The sequence below is a fragment of the Balaenoptera borealis genome (genome assembly GCF_965194805.1).
Source record: "Balaenoptera borealis genome assembly, chromosome: 6".
NCBI lineage: Eukaryota > Metazoa > Chordata > Mammalia > Artiodactyla > Balaenopteridae > Balaenoptera > Balaenoptera borealis.
In genome coordinates, this window is record NC_138863.1 from 7,184,626 (window position 1) to 7,198,653 (window position 14,028).

Sequence of the window (14,028 nt, forward strand, 5' to 3'; positions counted from 1 at the left end):
GTTTATGGAAGGAAAAGGGGAATTTCTGGAAAAGGGACTATTTTTACAACCAGTCAGATTAGAATATCAGGTAAGTGCTTTAATTTTAGAGACTGCCAGGAAGTAATCTACTGTAAAATTTGAATTTGTGATTCTTTGGAAACTGAAGAGCTTTTTAAAAGATAGGTTTATGTAATGAATTGAGGTGTTTTCCCCCAAGTAAATCTAGAGAACACAAAATAGCTAAGCCCCCTTTTTCAAGTTCATCAGGATTCCCTATGGTTATGTGAACACTTTAAACTCGTGTTCTAGATGTATGCACATTAAGGGATTGATTTTTTTTTTAAGTAACTTTTTCCCCCTTATTACATAAGTGACACATTTATTGCCAAAAAAAAAATTTTTTTAAACACATATGAGTAAAAAGATGAAAATTCCCTCAGAATCTGACCAATCAACCACAAGTACTGTGAAATGTTGTTGGTGATCATTCTTCCGGTCCTTTTCAAATACATATGTGTGCTTAAAAGTCCATATATATAACTCCATTTACAAACAAAATAAGATCGTGCTACCATCCAGTTTGGGAATCTGCTTTTCTAGTCAATATATTATGGGCATCTTTCCAGATTATTAAAGATTTTCTAAATCATTTTAATGATATTCCATTTTAGAGACATGCCATAATTTAAACAGTCGATTTCCTATTATTTGACTTTTAGGCTACTCCAAATATTTCACTATTATAAATAACACTGTAATAAATATTTTTGTAGCTAATTTTTCACATGGATTCTTACAGTTCATTAGGATACATTCCTAGAATTGGAATCTCTTTGCCAAAGAGTATGAGCATTGGCAGGTTTATGATATAGGTGTCAGAGTGCCCTCTAGAAAGGTTGCACCAACTCACACTCCCACCTCCAGAGGCAAACGACAGTTTCCAAGCCTTGGCTAACACTGGCTGATCATTTCTTAAATTCTTTGATTGCTGTGTATCTGCTATGCTTTTGAAATATCGTGCTTTCTCTTTATTATAACACTCATTTGTTTGTTGTACACTGTGGTCACCAGTTCCCTTATTTTAGAGGCTTCCAAATAGAAATACCCAACAGTAGTCAAAAGCTTTGAATTCCTGGGAAGAAAGGCATTTTCATCAACATGATGACAGGCAGTCAAGGACCTGGAACCGGGCACTTAGAAGCACGAGGGAGGTGTCTGGTGGGACACCTCCCTCGTGCTTCTAACAGCCATTGTCATAAAGTGACCAGTCTCTACCAGAGACATATTGGTCTTTTTATGAGACTCTAAATCCTTGAACGTTTAGTCCTGGTGACTCAACACAGAACATTCTTTCTACTGGATGTTAAGGGCGAGGTGGTTTGCTTCGGTAGGAAATGGAAAGTTGTCATGCTACGTACTTCTTGTTAAGGAAAATATTTCTCTAAAATCCAATTATTTGCAATTTTCAAAGAACAATGTGTGAACAACGTCTAGTTATTAATTTTGTTAACTACATGCTTTTCCTTCAAGTATATTTTATTTATGAATGGACATCTTTTTCTTTCTTGTTTCATATCTTAAATAGTTTTGCTACATTTGGTTAATAGGTAAGGCAATGCATTCTCCATTACAATAGCGAATGTATTTTAGCGTTAAATGTAGGCTTCCTAAATAATAATAATATCACTTTCTATTTGTATAGTATACTATAGCTTACAAAATGCTCTAATTAATATAGTATTAAATTAGATCTAACTATATAGTTTGTAAGGTGATTTAAAATGAATAAATGTTTGAGTGGAAGGAAGTGGGCTATCAATGTCTCTACAGTTTGAGTTCCAAGTAAGAGTGTATAAACCCTAATGGCCACAACTTAAAATGTAAATTAGTAGATTAGGAATGTACCAAGACAACTCCTAATCTCATTTTCTCCACATTTCATCCTCAACATATTTTGGAAATAGCAGTATTTTCTCTTATTTTAGAAATGCTCCTATTGGTCAAAAGTATATGACATCACCCATAGCCAAAATCCTCAGGCTCTATGTGTCCCCAGCTCCTTGGTTAGGAATGTTCCAAAGAAACCCACATCCCAGGCCCGCTCTCATTTTCCGCAGTTTCCGACAGACACACAACGTGACAGCGTTTTATCCATGAGTTATTCTGGGGAGTCTGTTTTGAGAAATACATTTCCATCCAGGCCATACAAGTGTCTGCATCTCATCATTGACGATACGGCCGCCATTTGTCTCAACCTTTTAAGGACAGTACTAAGGACACATGAACCATCAAATTGCTTTGGAAATTCCGACATTTCACTAGCCAAACAACATCATCCAGGCTGCCTCTCACGTCTGGAAGTGGAGCAAAGCTTGGCTGCCTATTTTTGATTCTGAAAATGTATTCAGCAGAGCAATATCGAAGCTTGGGCAGCTAAGCCCTCGGACTGCAATGCCTACTTCCCATGATCACCGAAACCTGTCCAACACTCGCATATCTTCTTAAATCAGACAAAGATTTGTATGCATCTCTTCATCCCTCTGGGCTTTTCCCTATTTAACCAAAACTATAACAACTGTCCACCATAGTAACCACGTCAAAAAAGAACAAAACAAAAACAAAACGCTCCTCACTTCACCAAAACAACAAATCCAGTTTTAATGGGTTTTTTGACTCACCACAGCAGGCCAGTTACCTCCCCCACGCTTGAGGCACCAACCCCAGAAACCTGCTGGTTCCCAAAGAGGGCAATGAAAGAATTACCTTCTAACCCAAGAAGGCCAAGATGTAACACCAAGGGAGTGCTAGTGCTAGACTCAGTAACTGTAGAAGAAAGAATGAAACCAAGGACATGTCCACATAACACCTACCAACTTCCCCATATTTACTTATTCACTGACTATTTCCCGATGCCTCCTGGCTGGGCTGGATGCTGGGGATGCAGAAATAAATGACATCTTCAGAGCTGCCCCACCCCCAAATCTCAGGTCACTGGGAAGAGAAACCATGCAAGTGGGTGATAACAGGGCAGAGCTAACAGAGCAAAGGCAGGGCCATGGGAGCTCTCAGGGGTGACCCAGCTCCCAAACGGGCAGCCCGAGTCCAGGCTGCACATTAACTCCATTAGCAATGAAGTGCCAGCAAGGTACTGGGGAGTCACTGAAAACAACAGATGTGCGGAAACAGACGTGCTTGAGGGAAACTAACCTGGCAGCGGCGTACGGGGCAGACTGACAGAGAGAAAAAGATACCAAGGAAAGGAAGGCTGTAAGAGGAACGTGGTCACTGTACTCTAAACCAGATTCAAGGCTTGCAAAGTTAGGGTACAACCCACAAGACTGCCCTCAGTTCAAAAATTCATGAGAAGGACTCAGAGCTGTTACTGATGGTTATGGCTTATTACAGTGAAAGGCTACAGTTTTAAATGAGACAAGGGTAGAGATGCATAGGACAGAATCCAGAAAAGTTCCACTTGGAACTTCCAGTTGTCTCGTCCCTATGAAATTGTGGACAGAGCTAACATTCCCAGGTAACAATGTGTGACAATATTGCCAACCAGGAAGCTCATCTGAGCATGGGTGCTCAGAGTTTTTATTGGGGCTCCATCAGCTAGAACTGGTTGGCCACCCAGATGGCTGACCTCAGTCTTCAGCCCCTCTGGAGGCTGAGCTATTGTCACGTGGCCCAAAGCCTCCACCTTATCTGATGTGGCCCCAGCCCCCAGGTAAGCAAAGACACTCTTATCAGACATTCCAATGGCTTAGAGGTCACCTCCCGGGAGCCCAAGGAAAAGGTCAGACCTCTCTTTGGGTAAGATTAATTCTTTACTGAACAGGGATAAATTGATTGTGTTTAAAACTTATTTCTGTAACGTGTTACAATCCCACATTTACAAATTATCCTTCTGATAATAAGTAAGGAAAGATCTCCCCCTCCACCTCACCAGTAAAATACTTCTAACCACACAACAGAAGAATCTAAGTTCGGAGAGTCTCCTTGTGGGGAAGTCTTTTTATCCACTGAGTATGGTTTCTCTTGGACCTGCAGTGAGAGAGGCTACATCTTGCCCTTTTCCTAACTTTCGCCTGGATTTGGGGGTCCATTTAGCCTCAAGCCTGTTGCCTCCTGGGGACTGACTGCTGGTGCTGCCTCTCTGGTTTAAATTTGTTGATTTTCAAAGCAACTGAAAAAGTCTTTTAAGAGTGACAAAAATAAACTGTGTTTATGGATTTAAAAGCTACAGTTAATTAAAAGTTATCAAGCACCTGTTTCTAGAAGTTTTAAAATGTATATTTGAGGATTACCTTCTCACTACAAAGTCATTTTCCTACTAGATTTAAGAATACAGATGTGTTTTAACCTGTAATAATCTGGTGGCATACCATGTGACCCTAAAAATATTTAGAATAAGAAAACAGAAATTTGCAGTTCCTTAATCCATACAAGGTAGTCTTGACTTACTAGCACATACTTCCAAAATCTGCCATTAGCCAGCTTTGTGATCTTGGGCTTGTCATTTTAACCCTCTGGTTCTGCTTCTTTTTCTGTAAAATAAGAGTCGGACCAGATCATTTCTAAGCTTCCTTCTGCTTCTAGCAATTCTCCCTCAGAATAAAGTAACATTTTATAAACATAAATGAGAATGCCTGAAGGCTGAGGTTGCTACATAAATAAGAATCCACTTTGTTTCCAATATTTACCTTTTATAACCCAAAGAAAGAAATAAAGAATCTTTAGATAAAATATATAACATAACTAAATATTTTTTAAAAACATATCATTAATTCTTTAACAAATGCTTATAGAGCACCAATCAAGTATAAATATTTGAAATATTTACCTATACTTTATTTTGTGAATGATTCAGAGCAAAATGTCAGTTAAATGGAGATTTTAATAATAGCCTGCCCAATAAGCACTAAGTATGATTGAAAATAGAACATGGGGAATTTAGCTTAAGGTTATATGCCTTCAGAACGCAGTGACTTTCTAAACTGATTTTATAATTAGAAGGATATTTTTAGCTTATTTTTCAATTGGAAGGTTTTATTATACTCATCTTAATATATGTAATTCACTTGAATATTTTCTGATTAAAAAAAAAAAATGAGCCTTTTCTCCTCAGTGCAACCAAGTGTGAAAGTGACAGCTTCCATTTAGTGTTACATCAAATTTCAGGGGCGGTGAAACCATGCAAAGCAGCAGGTCCCAGTGACCGCCCAGCCAGTGCACCTCCTTGGACCCCGATGAAAGATGACTAGGACACCAGGGTGCCCACCCTAGAGGAGCCCATGTCTTAGTGTAAAGATGGCCCTCTTCACAGGGAATTACAGTGCCAGGCAATGCCGCTGGTTATACAGGGTTAAGGGCCTGGTGGGGATGCTCCAGGGAGCCTCAACCAGTAACGGTGAGGACCTGGGGGGTAAGGTGGGCAGTTCTAGCCAAGGAAGATGGCAAGGAGTGGGACACCTGGTAAAGAGCCCATTACAGAGGCAGGAGGTGGCCTTCACCCACAGGGGATGGGACTCCAACAGAGGTTTTTAAGTAGGGGAGGGACAAAAGGTTAAAAAGGAGACAGAGACAAGGATAGACAGAGAGAAGGAGAGGTCTAAATACCAAGGAGGGGACAGCTTTGAAAGCTTTTGGGGATCCAGGGGGCTCAGTGGGGTGACAGGAGGTACAGGAGCAGTTGAGGCTGTCCCTCACGTTCTGCCTGGCCTCCTGGCTGGCTGCTGGTGGTGGTGGGGATGTGTTTAGCAGGCATCCAGGTGAAGACTGCCAGTGGACAGATGAAAATGTAGAGCTCAAGAGAGGGCCGCCCGGAGATACGCAGAATGAGTCAAGGAAGGGAGTGGCTCGGGTTGGAAAGACAGAAGACCAGATGGTTGTCACGCAAATATTATGAGTCCTTAAGGGCAAGAGGAGATCAGACCTGTTCGTTCTGGCCCCTCGAGGGGAACGAGGGCTAAGAGGCAGCTTTAGGAGCTGGTTTGCGTCAACCTGAGCACCTTTTCCTGGAGTCCGATGGAATGCACACGGACCGCCGGCGTCGCCAGCTGAAGTCTGGGAAAGGGAGTTCCCCTCTTGGCAAAAAGGCCCCTTCCTAAGCTGCTTTCTCTCCTTTTCCACTCCAATTCTCCCTTTACAATTGCCGCGCTCTAGACGGCTGGCTAAGGAATGCATTAAAGCCAACCTACGAACTAGTAAGTGAGCCCCTCCCAGCAGGAGTATTTGCATCGAAAAACGAGGAATCTGTTAATTTAAACAAATGCCCCGTGGGTAGACTGTGCAGGGGAAGATGCCGAGATTTTCCACTTTGGTCTGCACAACCCACCCCCCCAGGTACCCTCCGAAGAGCGGGAACTGGCTCTGGCCCGCAGAGGCAGGCCGCCGTCCCGGCACCCGGCACCCGGCACCGCCCAGGGGAGCGGGGAGCGGAGGGGCTGCCCTCAGAGAAGGCCGCCGCGGAGGGCTCCAGTTCTCTTGCTGGACTTGGAGTCGGATTTTGGAGTTGTCCCTCTAGATTTCCAAGTCACACGGGACCACTCACACTCCCCTCGACTCCAGTTTCCCATTTTTGCTTGCTCTCTGTATCCGGAAGCGAGTTGAACTAGCTAACACAAAGGTGCAGATTCCGAAAGTCATTGTGACCGGGCAGGGAAACCGGGTGGAGGCTTGGGGGCACTTTGTTTCTCCTCCACTCCCTCCCCTATACCCACCCCGTGCTGCCAGGACCTCGGGGTAGCTGGGGGCAGACAGACTCGTCTGGGAGAGGCTTCCGCGCTGGCCCCCTCTGCATAGTCAGGTCAGGAGCGGACATCCTCGAGGGTCCCTCGAGGCTGGGCCCGGAGCGACAGAGGCGGGGGTCTCCGGGCGGGTCCCTGCGAAGGACCTCATAGGATGCGCGGGGTGGGCAAGGCGGAAGTTCGAGGGCGCGCCGGGCAGAGGGTCACCTGGCCCCTACCTTCCAAGTTCGCCCCGCGAGCTGGAGGGATCTGGCCAGACGGCGAGGAGGGGGCGGGAAGACGAAGGCGAAGCTTGCCGGCCCCCACCCATCCTGCCCTCCTCGTCTCCCCTGCCCGGGCAGGGCCGCGGCGGAGGAGGGAGGCGCGGAACAGGCGGGCGGTCCCGGGCAGCAGTCGGCGCCCGCGGGGCCTGGGTCGCGCCCAAGGCCAGGCTCCCCCGCCCAGCTACCGCCGGGCCTCGCCCCCGCCGCGCGCGCCCCACCCGCCTCCCCCGTTGCCGTGGCAACCCCGGGAGCCTCCAGGCGCGCGCCGGGGCGCCTGCTGGAGCTCTTGGCAGCGGCGGCGGCAGCGGCAGCTCCTGCTCCAGCTGAGCGCGCTGCGACCCCGCTCCGGAGCCCGCTCGTCGCCCCCCGCCTGGCTCCGGGCCCCCAGCGCGGTCCCCGACCCGGCCCCAGAGCCTGCCTGGCTGCCGGCCCCCATGGAGCTGCTGGCCGCAGCCTTCAGCGCCGCCTGCGCCGTGGACCACGACAGCTCCACCTCGGAGAGCGACGCGCGCGACTCAGCGGCGGGACACCTCCCTGGCAGGTGAGGGCGAGCGGCCGTCCCAACCTCTGCGCGCCACCACTGCGCGCCTGTGGCCCCAGCTTACGTCCCTGGCCGGGGACGCCTACCCGAACCGCCTCTCCCCCGCCCCCCGCCCCGCGGGCCCCGCAGCCCCTCACTCCTCCCGCGGCCCCCATCGTGCCCGCACGCCGCCTGGGGTCGGGGGTGCGCCCCAGCCGGACCGCCGACACCCCTGTCCCTGCCCCGGGCCGCCTCCCGCGCCCTCTCTCGGGCGCCCTGGGCGCACGCGTCCCGTTTGGTGGCCCCTCTCCGCGCCGCGTGGCCCTGGGACTGGAGGATCGCTACCCAAAGGGGGCCGGGGGCCGTGTGACAGCGAGCGGCGCAGGGTGCGCAGCGAGCGCAGGGCCCCTGGCCGCGGGACCCGTCCGGGCGGCCGGGCGGCGCCGCGAAGCGGGCAGGACGCGCCAAGTTTCCGACGCCTGCCCGCGAGCTCCGAAAACATGAAGGTTTGGGCGGGCTGGTGTGGGAATGAATTACCCGGTCGCGCCCTGGTGCGGTGACAGAAAGGGCCTGTGGGGCCTGCGTGGCACGGAGCGGCGGCGGCCGCTCGGCCTGGACATCCCGGTCAGGGTCCATCTGGCCAGGGCCGCCTGTGCGGACGCCTCTCGCGAGCTGGCCGAGGTGTGTCGTTGCTTAAAAATAACCGGTTCCTGCCTCTCCTCTCTCTCTGGCAGCGAGTCGTCCTCCACCCTGGGAAATGAGGCCACACCCGAGGAGTGCCCGGCCCTCGCTGACAGCCCTACCACGCTCACCGAGGCCCTGCAGATGATCCACCCCATTCCCGCCGACTCCTGGAGGAACCTCATCGAACAAATAGGTGGGTGTCCCCAGCGGCGACGGGGCATCACTGGGGGAAACGTGGGTTCCTGGTGGACTCTGAGGGCTCCCATGCTTGTGGGATGCCCTTGCGTTTCCCCTGCACAAATGTTTCTGACAAGGAAGGTTATTGACATATTTGGTTCTAAATGGTTCCAGAGGCAAAACTGCCACGTGTATAATTGGGCTTTAGCAAATGCATTTCTTTCCTGCTCTCTTGGAGAGGTGTGCTTGCCCAGCCCTTTCCTGGGGAGGACTCTCTGTCCTCTTGCGTCTTCTGCCAGAAAGTCCAGGGGTTAGGTGCTTATGGGCCATGCGGGGGGGGGGGGGGTGGGCTCCATGCGTCCCCCGCCATCCCCGCCCCGGGGGCCTGGGGAAGACCTGGAAAGGGAGGGGACCCTGCAGAGGGGACTTCTGGAGAGAGTCAGGCTGACTGGGGCAATTCAGGAAGGGGTGGCAGCGGCAGACGTTGCACAGGGGAAGGAAAGGTAAAGTAGAGAGAAGCTGGGAGCCCCAGAGGCCCCTGGGTTAGGAAGGGAAGCCTGGCCCCACCTGCCTGTCCAGAGCATGGCCGGAAGTGCAGGGCACAGCCCGCGTGTCCAGCTCCTGCACAGCTGCAGCTGAAGCTCTGTGAAAGCAGAAAGTGGATTGAGAAGGCGTCCCCAAAACCCGAGCACTCGCGTTTAAAAGTCAAAAATGGCCGATGACATCAAACTCGTTCTCATCTTCATCACCAGAGGTGGCCACGGGTGGGTGACGTGGGTTATGCGGGAATGGTACCGCCTAGAAATCTTTCTGTTCTTCAGGGTTGTCAGAGCAGCAGTTTATTCATTAAATTAAAATTTTGGCTTGAAAATTTTCTTTCCTAAATTCATCATTATTGTTCTCCATCCCAAACACTCAGACGGACATGAAGTGTCTCCAATGGAAGTGGAGCTTCCATTGCCCCGGGAGACCCGTGTTTAGGAGACCTTTTGGGCAGGTTCCCTTTTCCCTGGCCGGGGTTTATTCTGGACTGAACCCTGGGAGGAGCTGAGCCCTTGCAAAGCTGAGGGTGGAGCGCACACTGCATGCTGTTAAGCAGCGCTGACTCCAGGGATATTGTTCCTAGCGGGCCCCATGCGTGTCGGGCTGGGTGGTGATGGTGGTGGCGGCTTTTCCCTTTGTTTGCTGGCGGAAATGGAGAGGGGCTGATCTGAGGACAAACACACCCGAAAATCCCTTTCTTCCACCTCTGCCACATTGCCCTTTATAGCGAGGAGGGCCACCTCGGCCTTGGCATGTGCTGGAAGCCTCGAATTCCACCCTCTAGAAAGGGATCCTCTGGCTGAGATCGATGTCAGGACTAGGAAGGAAATCGAGGTGGGAGTGGGGAGATCCGTGCCTCCTCTCACGGAGAGAGAGGCTCCCTTCTGCAGTGTGGGCGTGTGGAGACCTCCTTCCTGGAGAGCCCGTGGCATAAGCTCAAAGCTGGGAGTGGGGAGCCCTGAGCTCTGGTACCTGCTCATCCTGGCCCTCAGTTTCCTCATTTGGGAAACAGTAGAGACTGACATTCCGAGGCTTTTCTCCCACTATCTCCTGGTGTAATGGTGACTATGTGTTTCTGGCTCCTGGGCTGGATCCATGGTCGGTGCTCAACAGATGTGCTGAATGACAGCACAGGACCGAGGCTGCCTTCTTCTCACATCCTTCATCATAGACTCGAGGCTTATGCCAAGCAGATTGCTACAGGAGGCCAGCTGCTTTTAGCTCAACGAATGAAGTGAATTCTTTGCCAGGTATCAGGAAAGGACAACGCGTTCCTAAAGACACAGTGGAATTAAGGGGGAAGGAAAGTGGGAAGACTATATGGGCATCTTGTAGACCACTGTGTTGAATTTTGCAGCGGCTCCCACCCAGGCAAGAACAAAATGATGCCAGGACTATGCATGATGTGGTATACAACTGTCATTGGAGTTGGTGGTGGCCCTGAAGATCATAGACCCTGAGACCCTGTGATTGTGTGTGTGTGTTTGTGTGTGCACACGTGTGTGTGTGTGCTGTGGTTGTCTCTGGCACCTAACAAATGCTTGGTGCATAGAAGGTGCTCACTAGAAAATAAATGAATTCTCTGCCCTTTAGAAGTTTCTATCTGAAGGATTCAAAGAAAAAAATTACTCCCTTCAGAAAGTGAGATTTTGAAGGACTCCAGGAGCTTATCCTCCTTCTGCAGGGTAGCACAGCCAGCCTGATATAGATCATTTTAATTAGGAGAGATGGGAACTGAGCCTTCTAATTCTGCATGAATATAATACCAGGTGCCAGCTTTTACAGGTAAAATTAATTTTGCTTACTGAATGTACAAAAGAGAAAATAGAAAAACATGATATATCAACAGTATATCTCTACTACAAAAATTTAATCAGATAACATAGTTCCTCAGGTAAGGCTAATAAAAATAAACAGGTCATGAAAATGGTTACACAGTGTGTCAGATAACTCTTTGTAATCATAGTAACTCCAGGAAAATGCGTGTTTAAATTCATATTCTGAAGACTTCGGAAAGAAGTATGAAGTTTTAAGAAAATGCTAAAATTACTTGTATTGGGAGTCTTTGGCTGAGTGTAATACAATATCCAGCACCCCCCCCCCAAAAAAATGACCTTAAAGAATGAAAGTATTCTATCTCAGTTGAGTCCAGGAATGAGGTAGGAAATTCTGCATTTGGTCATTAAGTCAAGCAATCACCTAGTTCCTTTCCCTCCACCATTCTCAGCATTTGGGCTTCATATCACAAGATGGCTGCCAGAGCTCCATGCATCACATCCTCAAGCAACCATGTGTAAAAACCAAAAAAAAAAAAAAAAAAAAAAGAGCAGTTTGTCTTCAAGTGTCTCCTGGGGAGGGGCATCTTTTTGAGAAGCCCTTCTCAAAGATGTAAGATGTCCCCTTAGTCTCCTTGGCCAGGTCATGTCACATGCTCATGTCTAAACCCAGCAGTGGCAAGGGGAAGGGAACCATCATGGTAGGTTTTGATCAGTCAGCATTCATCCACTTCCCTGAGCACAGACTAGGTCAGCACCCAAACAAAACCCCTCCCTGCCAGCTGGGAAGAAGGGCTGTGAGGGGATAGAGGAGAGGCAACCACAGTGTCTGCCACAATGTGATTTCAGAAATACTATTTTCAACCCAACTACCCACAATGCTGATATTTTTGTCTCTTTTCAGCATATGTATCACATCATCATGTGAGATGTTGGAGACAGCATTTACCCATGATTTACCCATCATGCTGACCCATGATACACATGATGTGCCATGTAGCATACATAAGCCATATTTTTGAACTTTCAAAAAGATGCCAAATTGGTTAGATATTTTTGAGAAGCTTGGAAACTGCATTTTTAAAGGTGTTCAACTCAACAAATATGTGAGTACCTACTAGGTGGGAGACACTGTGCTAAGCTTTGAAAAGTGAATCGAAGTCGACTCGTGGAATCCTGGTTTCTTTAAACCTCCGTAAAAACAGTATCGGAATCACAGGAGATTAATTGGTTCGATGTTGGCAACAGTAATCATATCTTATGCTCATGACTGAACCGGTTTATGCAGTGACTTTAAACCTCTGTCTTTATAGATCTTCAATCCGGGTTGCATTTAGCATAGATTTAGATTTTCTTTTTCATTCCTTTGTCAAATTAACTCCATGTTGTAATCTACTGGATTGTAACGTAAAATCACAGGATCTTTTTTTGTTTGAAGTAAATGTTATACTTAGCATAAATGCTTTATAATTTAGCATTATGGAACATAGGAAGCCAACTAATTTAATCCACAAGGTAATTTATTGAGTTCCTGTTATTTATAAATTATGAATATAATTTATCCAGCCATTTTTCAGAATTTTGAACATCATCTGTTTTTTTCCTTCCTTTTTTGTACTGTTTAGATATATTTAACAATTAAAGAAGGAATAATAGCTAATGTTTGTACTGCATTGCATGAGAAAGTGCTTTACAAGTGGTACACTTATCCCTGTTAGAACTTTCCCGGGAAAGTCATCTTTGTTTTATAGATAGATATATCAAGGGGCCCAACAGCTTTCCCAGGCTCCAGACCAGTCCAGCTGCCCACTGCTTCTCTTCACCTGCATTCCCTTCAGGTGCACCTGGATCTCACCACCACCCCATTCCCCAGTCGGATCCTCCTCCTATGTTCCTCATCTCCTTGAACAGGGCCACCGGAACCCCTTGCCAACTGGCCACCCAGATGTCGTTCATGACCCAGCACCAGCCAATCACCAGGACCTGTATTCTACCTTATAACTGTCCCTGAATCACGCACATGGCCCCATCCCTCCACCACCACTGCAGTTCAGGCCGAGGTGCTACATTTTTGCTGATTCCTCTGTACCCCCAAATGTCCTTGGAGACTTAGACTGCATTTATTTCAGGTCAGGGAAGTAAGTCTGAAAGTGTGAAAGCAGAAAAGGAATGTTTCCCTTTTGAATCATAAGGTTGATGAAATATTGGCTTTTTCCTTCAAAATGAGGATTTACAACTATTCCCATTTCACCAATGAATATACCGGAGTTTTAATATTGAAGCATTTAGGCTTTGAGAAGCATCCTGTTGGGATACTGAAACATCATTGGGACATTTCCATCAACTCTGCACACGTTGGTTATTAACACGTCAAATTCTGGATTCTTGTTGTTTGCTAAGTATGTGTGTGAAAAGCATGTATTTTTGTGACTGGATTTTGAATCTGTTCAGGGATTTCTTCATTCTTTGTTGAAAAAAAAAAAAACCTCATGCATGCTGATCCTTCCCAAGAAATGAAGACAGTGGCAGTTTGTTCAGTGATAGAGCCTTTTCTGAGACCTGTGCGGGTCTGGCTTTCTTTGTATTTTCATAGGCAGAGCATCTGCCCTTGATAGGAGTCCAAAGCCTTGACTTAGTGATTCCAAAAGATCTTCCTCTGAAATCTTTTTCATGTCTTCAGTACAATTCCATTTAATTTCAGGGCTCCTGTATCAGGAATACCGAGATAAATCAACTCTCCAAGAAATTGAAACCAGGAGGCAACAGGATGCAGAAATACAAGACAATGTTGATGGGTCCCCGGCCAGCGAGGAGATCCCGGAGGAGGATGAAGAGGAGGAGGAGGAGCCGGCAAGCCCACCGGAGAGGAAGGCTGTGCCCCAGATTTGCCTGCTCAGTAACCCGCACTCGAGATTTAACCTCTGGCAGGATCTCCCGGAGATTCGGAGCAGCGGGGTGCTGGACCTCCTCCAGCCGGAGGAGATCAGGCTGCAGGAGGTAATGGGCTGCCCTAGGGTGGGAGCTTCCAATCAGAACGTACAGGTGTTTTAACCAACGTCGGGGAGCCTTCTTCTGCGGGGTGAGGCTCCCTGGCTGGTTCACCAGAGGAATTACTTGCAGGGTACATCCATCCAGAACATGCAGGAAAATTCACATTATTTCACAGGCAACAAAAAGTACCCAGTTACCTTCTAGGATAGCTCAACCCCGATACTGAGTGTTCTCCACATTGCTGTTTCGTCAGATAGTAAGATTGCGTTCTCTAAACCTTCAGTTGTTATCGTGGGGGCATTTACGTGGTACGCGTGAACGCTGATGCAGTAGGTGCTGCTGGACTC

At 48.0% G+C, this 14,028-nt stretch overlaps 2 protein-coding genes and 1 long non-coding RNA gene across 9 annotated transcripts in view; 2 read left to right on the forward strand and 1 right to left on the reverse strand.

The window, feature by feature from the left end:
- LOC309630873 (ephexin-1-like) overlaps nt 1-6,764 on the forward strand; it is a 38,545-nt gene extending 31,781 nt beyond the window's left edge. The window contains exon 3 of the mRNA XM_082396676.1: nt 6,715-6,764. Coding sequence (XP_082252802.1) covers nt 6,715-6,727 — 13 coding nt within the window. The 3' untranslated portion in view covers nt 6,728-6,764. The remainder of the gene's footprint in view (nt 1-6,714) is intronic.
- LOC309630874 overlaps nt 1-8,239 on the reverse strand; it is a 37,345-nt gene extending 29,106 nt beyond the window's left edge. Inside the window, exons 1-2 of one of the 6 annotated variants that reach the window (XR_014245958.1) lie at nt 8,049-8,239; nt 4,454-4,526 (exon numbers count right to left, since the gene is read on the reverse strand). This is a non-coding gene — a long non-coding RNA (uncharacterized lncRNA). Of the gene's footprint in view, nt 1-4,443; nt 4,527-6,701; nt 6,838-6,946; nt 7,079-8,048 lie in introns of those variants that run through there. The other 5 variants (XR_014245959.1, XR_014245960.1, XR_014245961.1 and 2 more) reach the window with 5 other exon arrangements.
- LOC309630872 (ephexin-1-like) overlaps nt 6,880-14,028 on the forward strand; it is a 43,797-nt gene continuing 36,648 nt past the window's right edge. For both annotated transcript variants that reach the window (XM_082396674.1, XM_082396675.1), the window contains exons 1-3: nt 6,880-7,532; nt 8,246-8,388; nt 13,392-13,687. In XM_082396674.1, the coding sequence (XP_082252800.1) occupies nt 6,883-7,532; nt 8,246-8,388; nt 13,392-13,687 (1,089 nt within the window). In that variant the 5' untranslated portion in view covers nt 6,880-6,882. The remainder of the gene's footprint in view (nt 7,533-8,245; nt 8,389-13,391; nt 13,688-14,028) is intronic.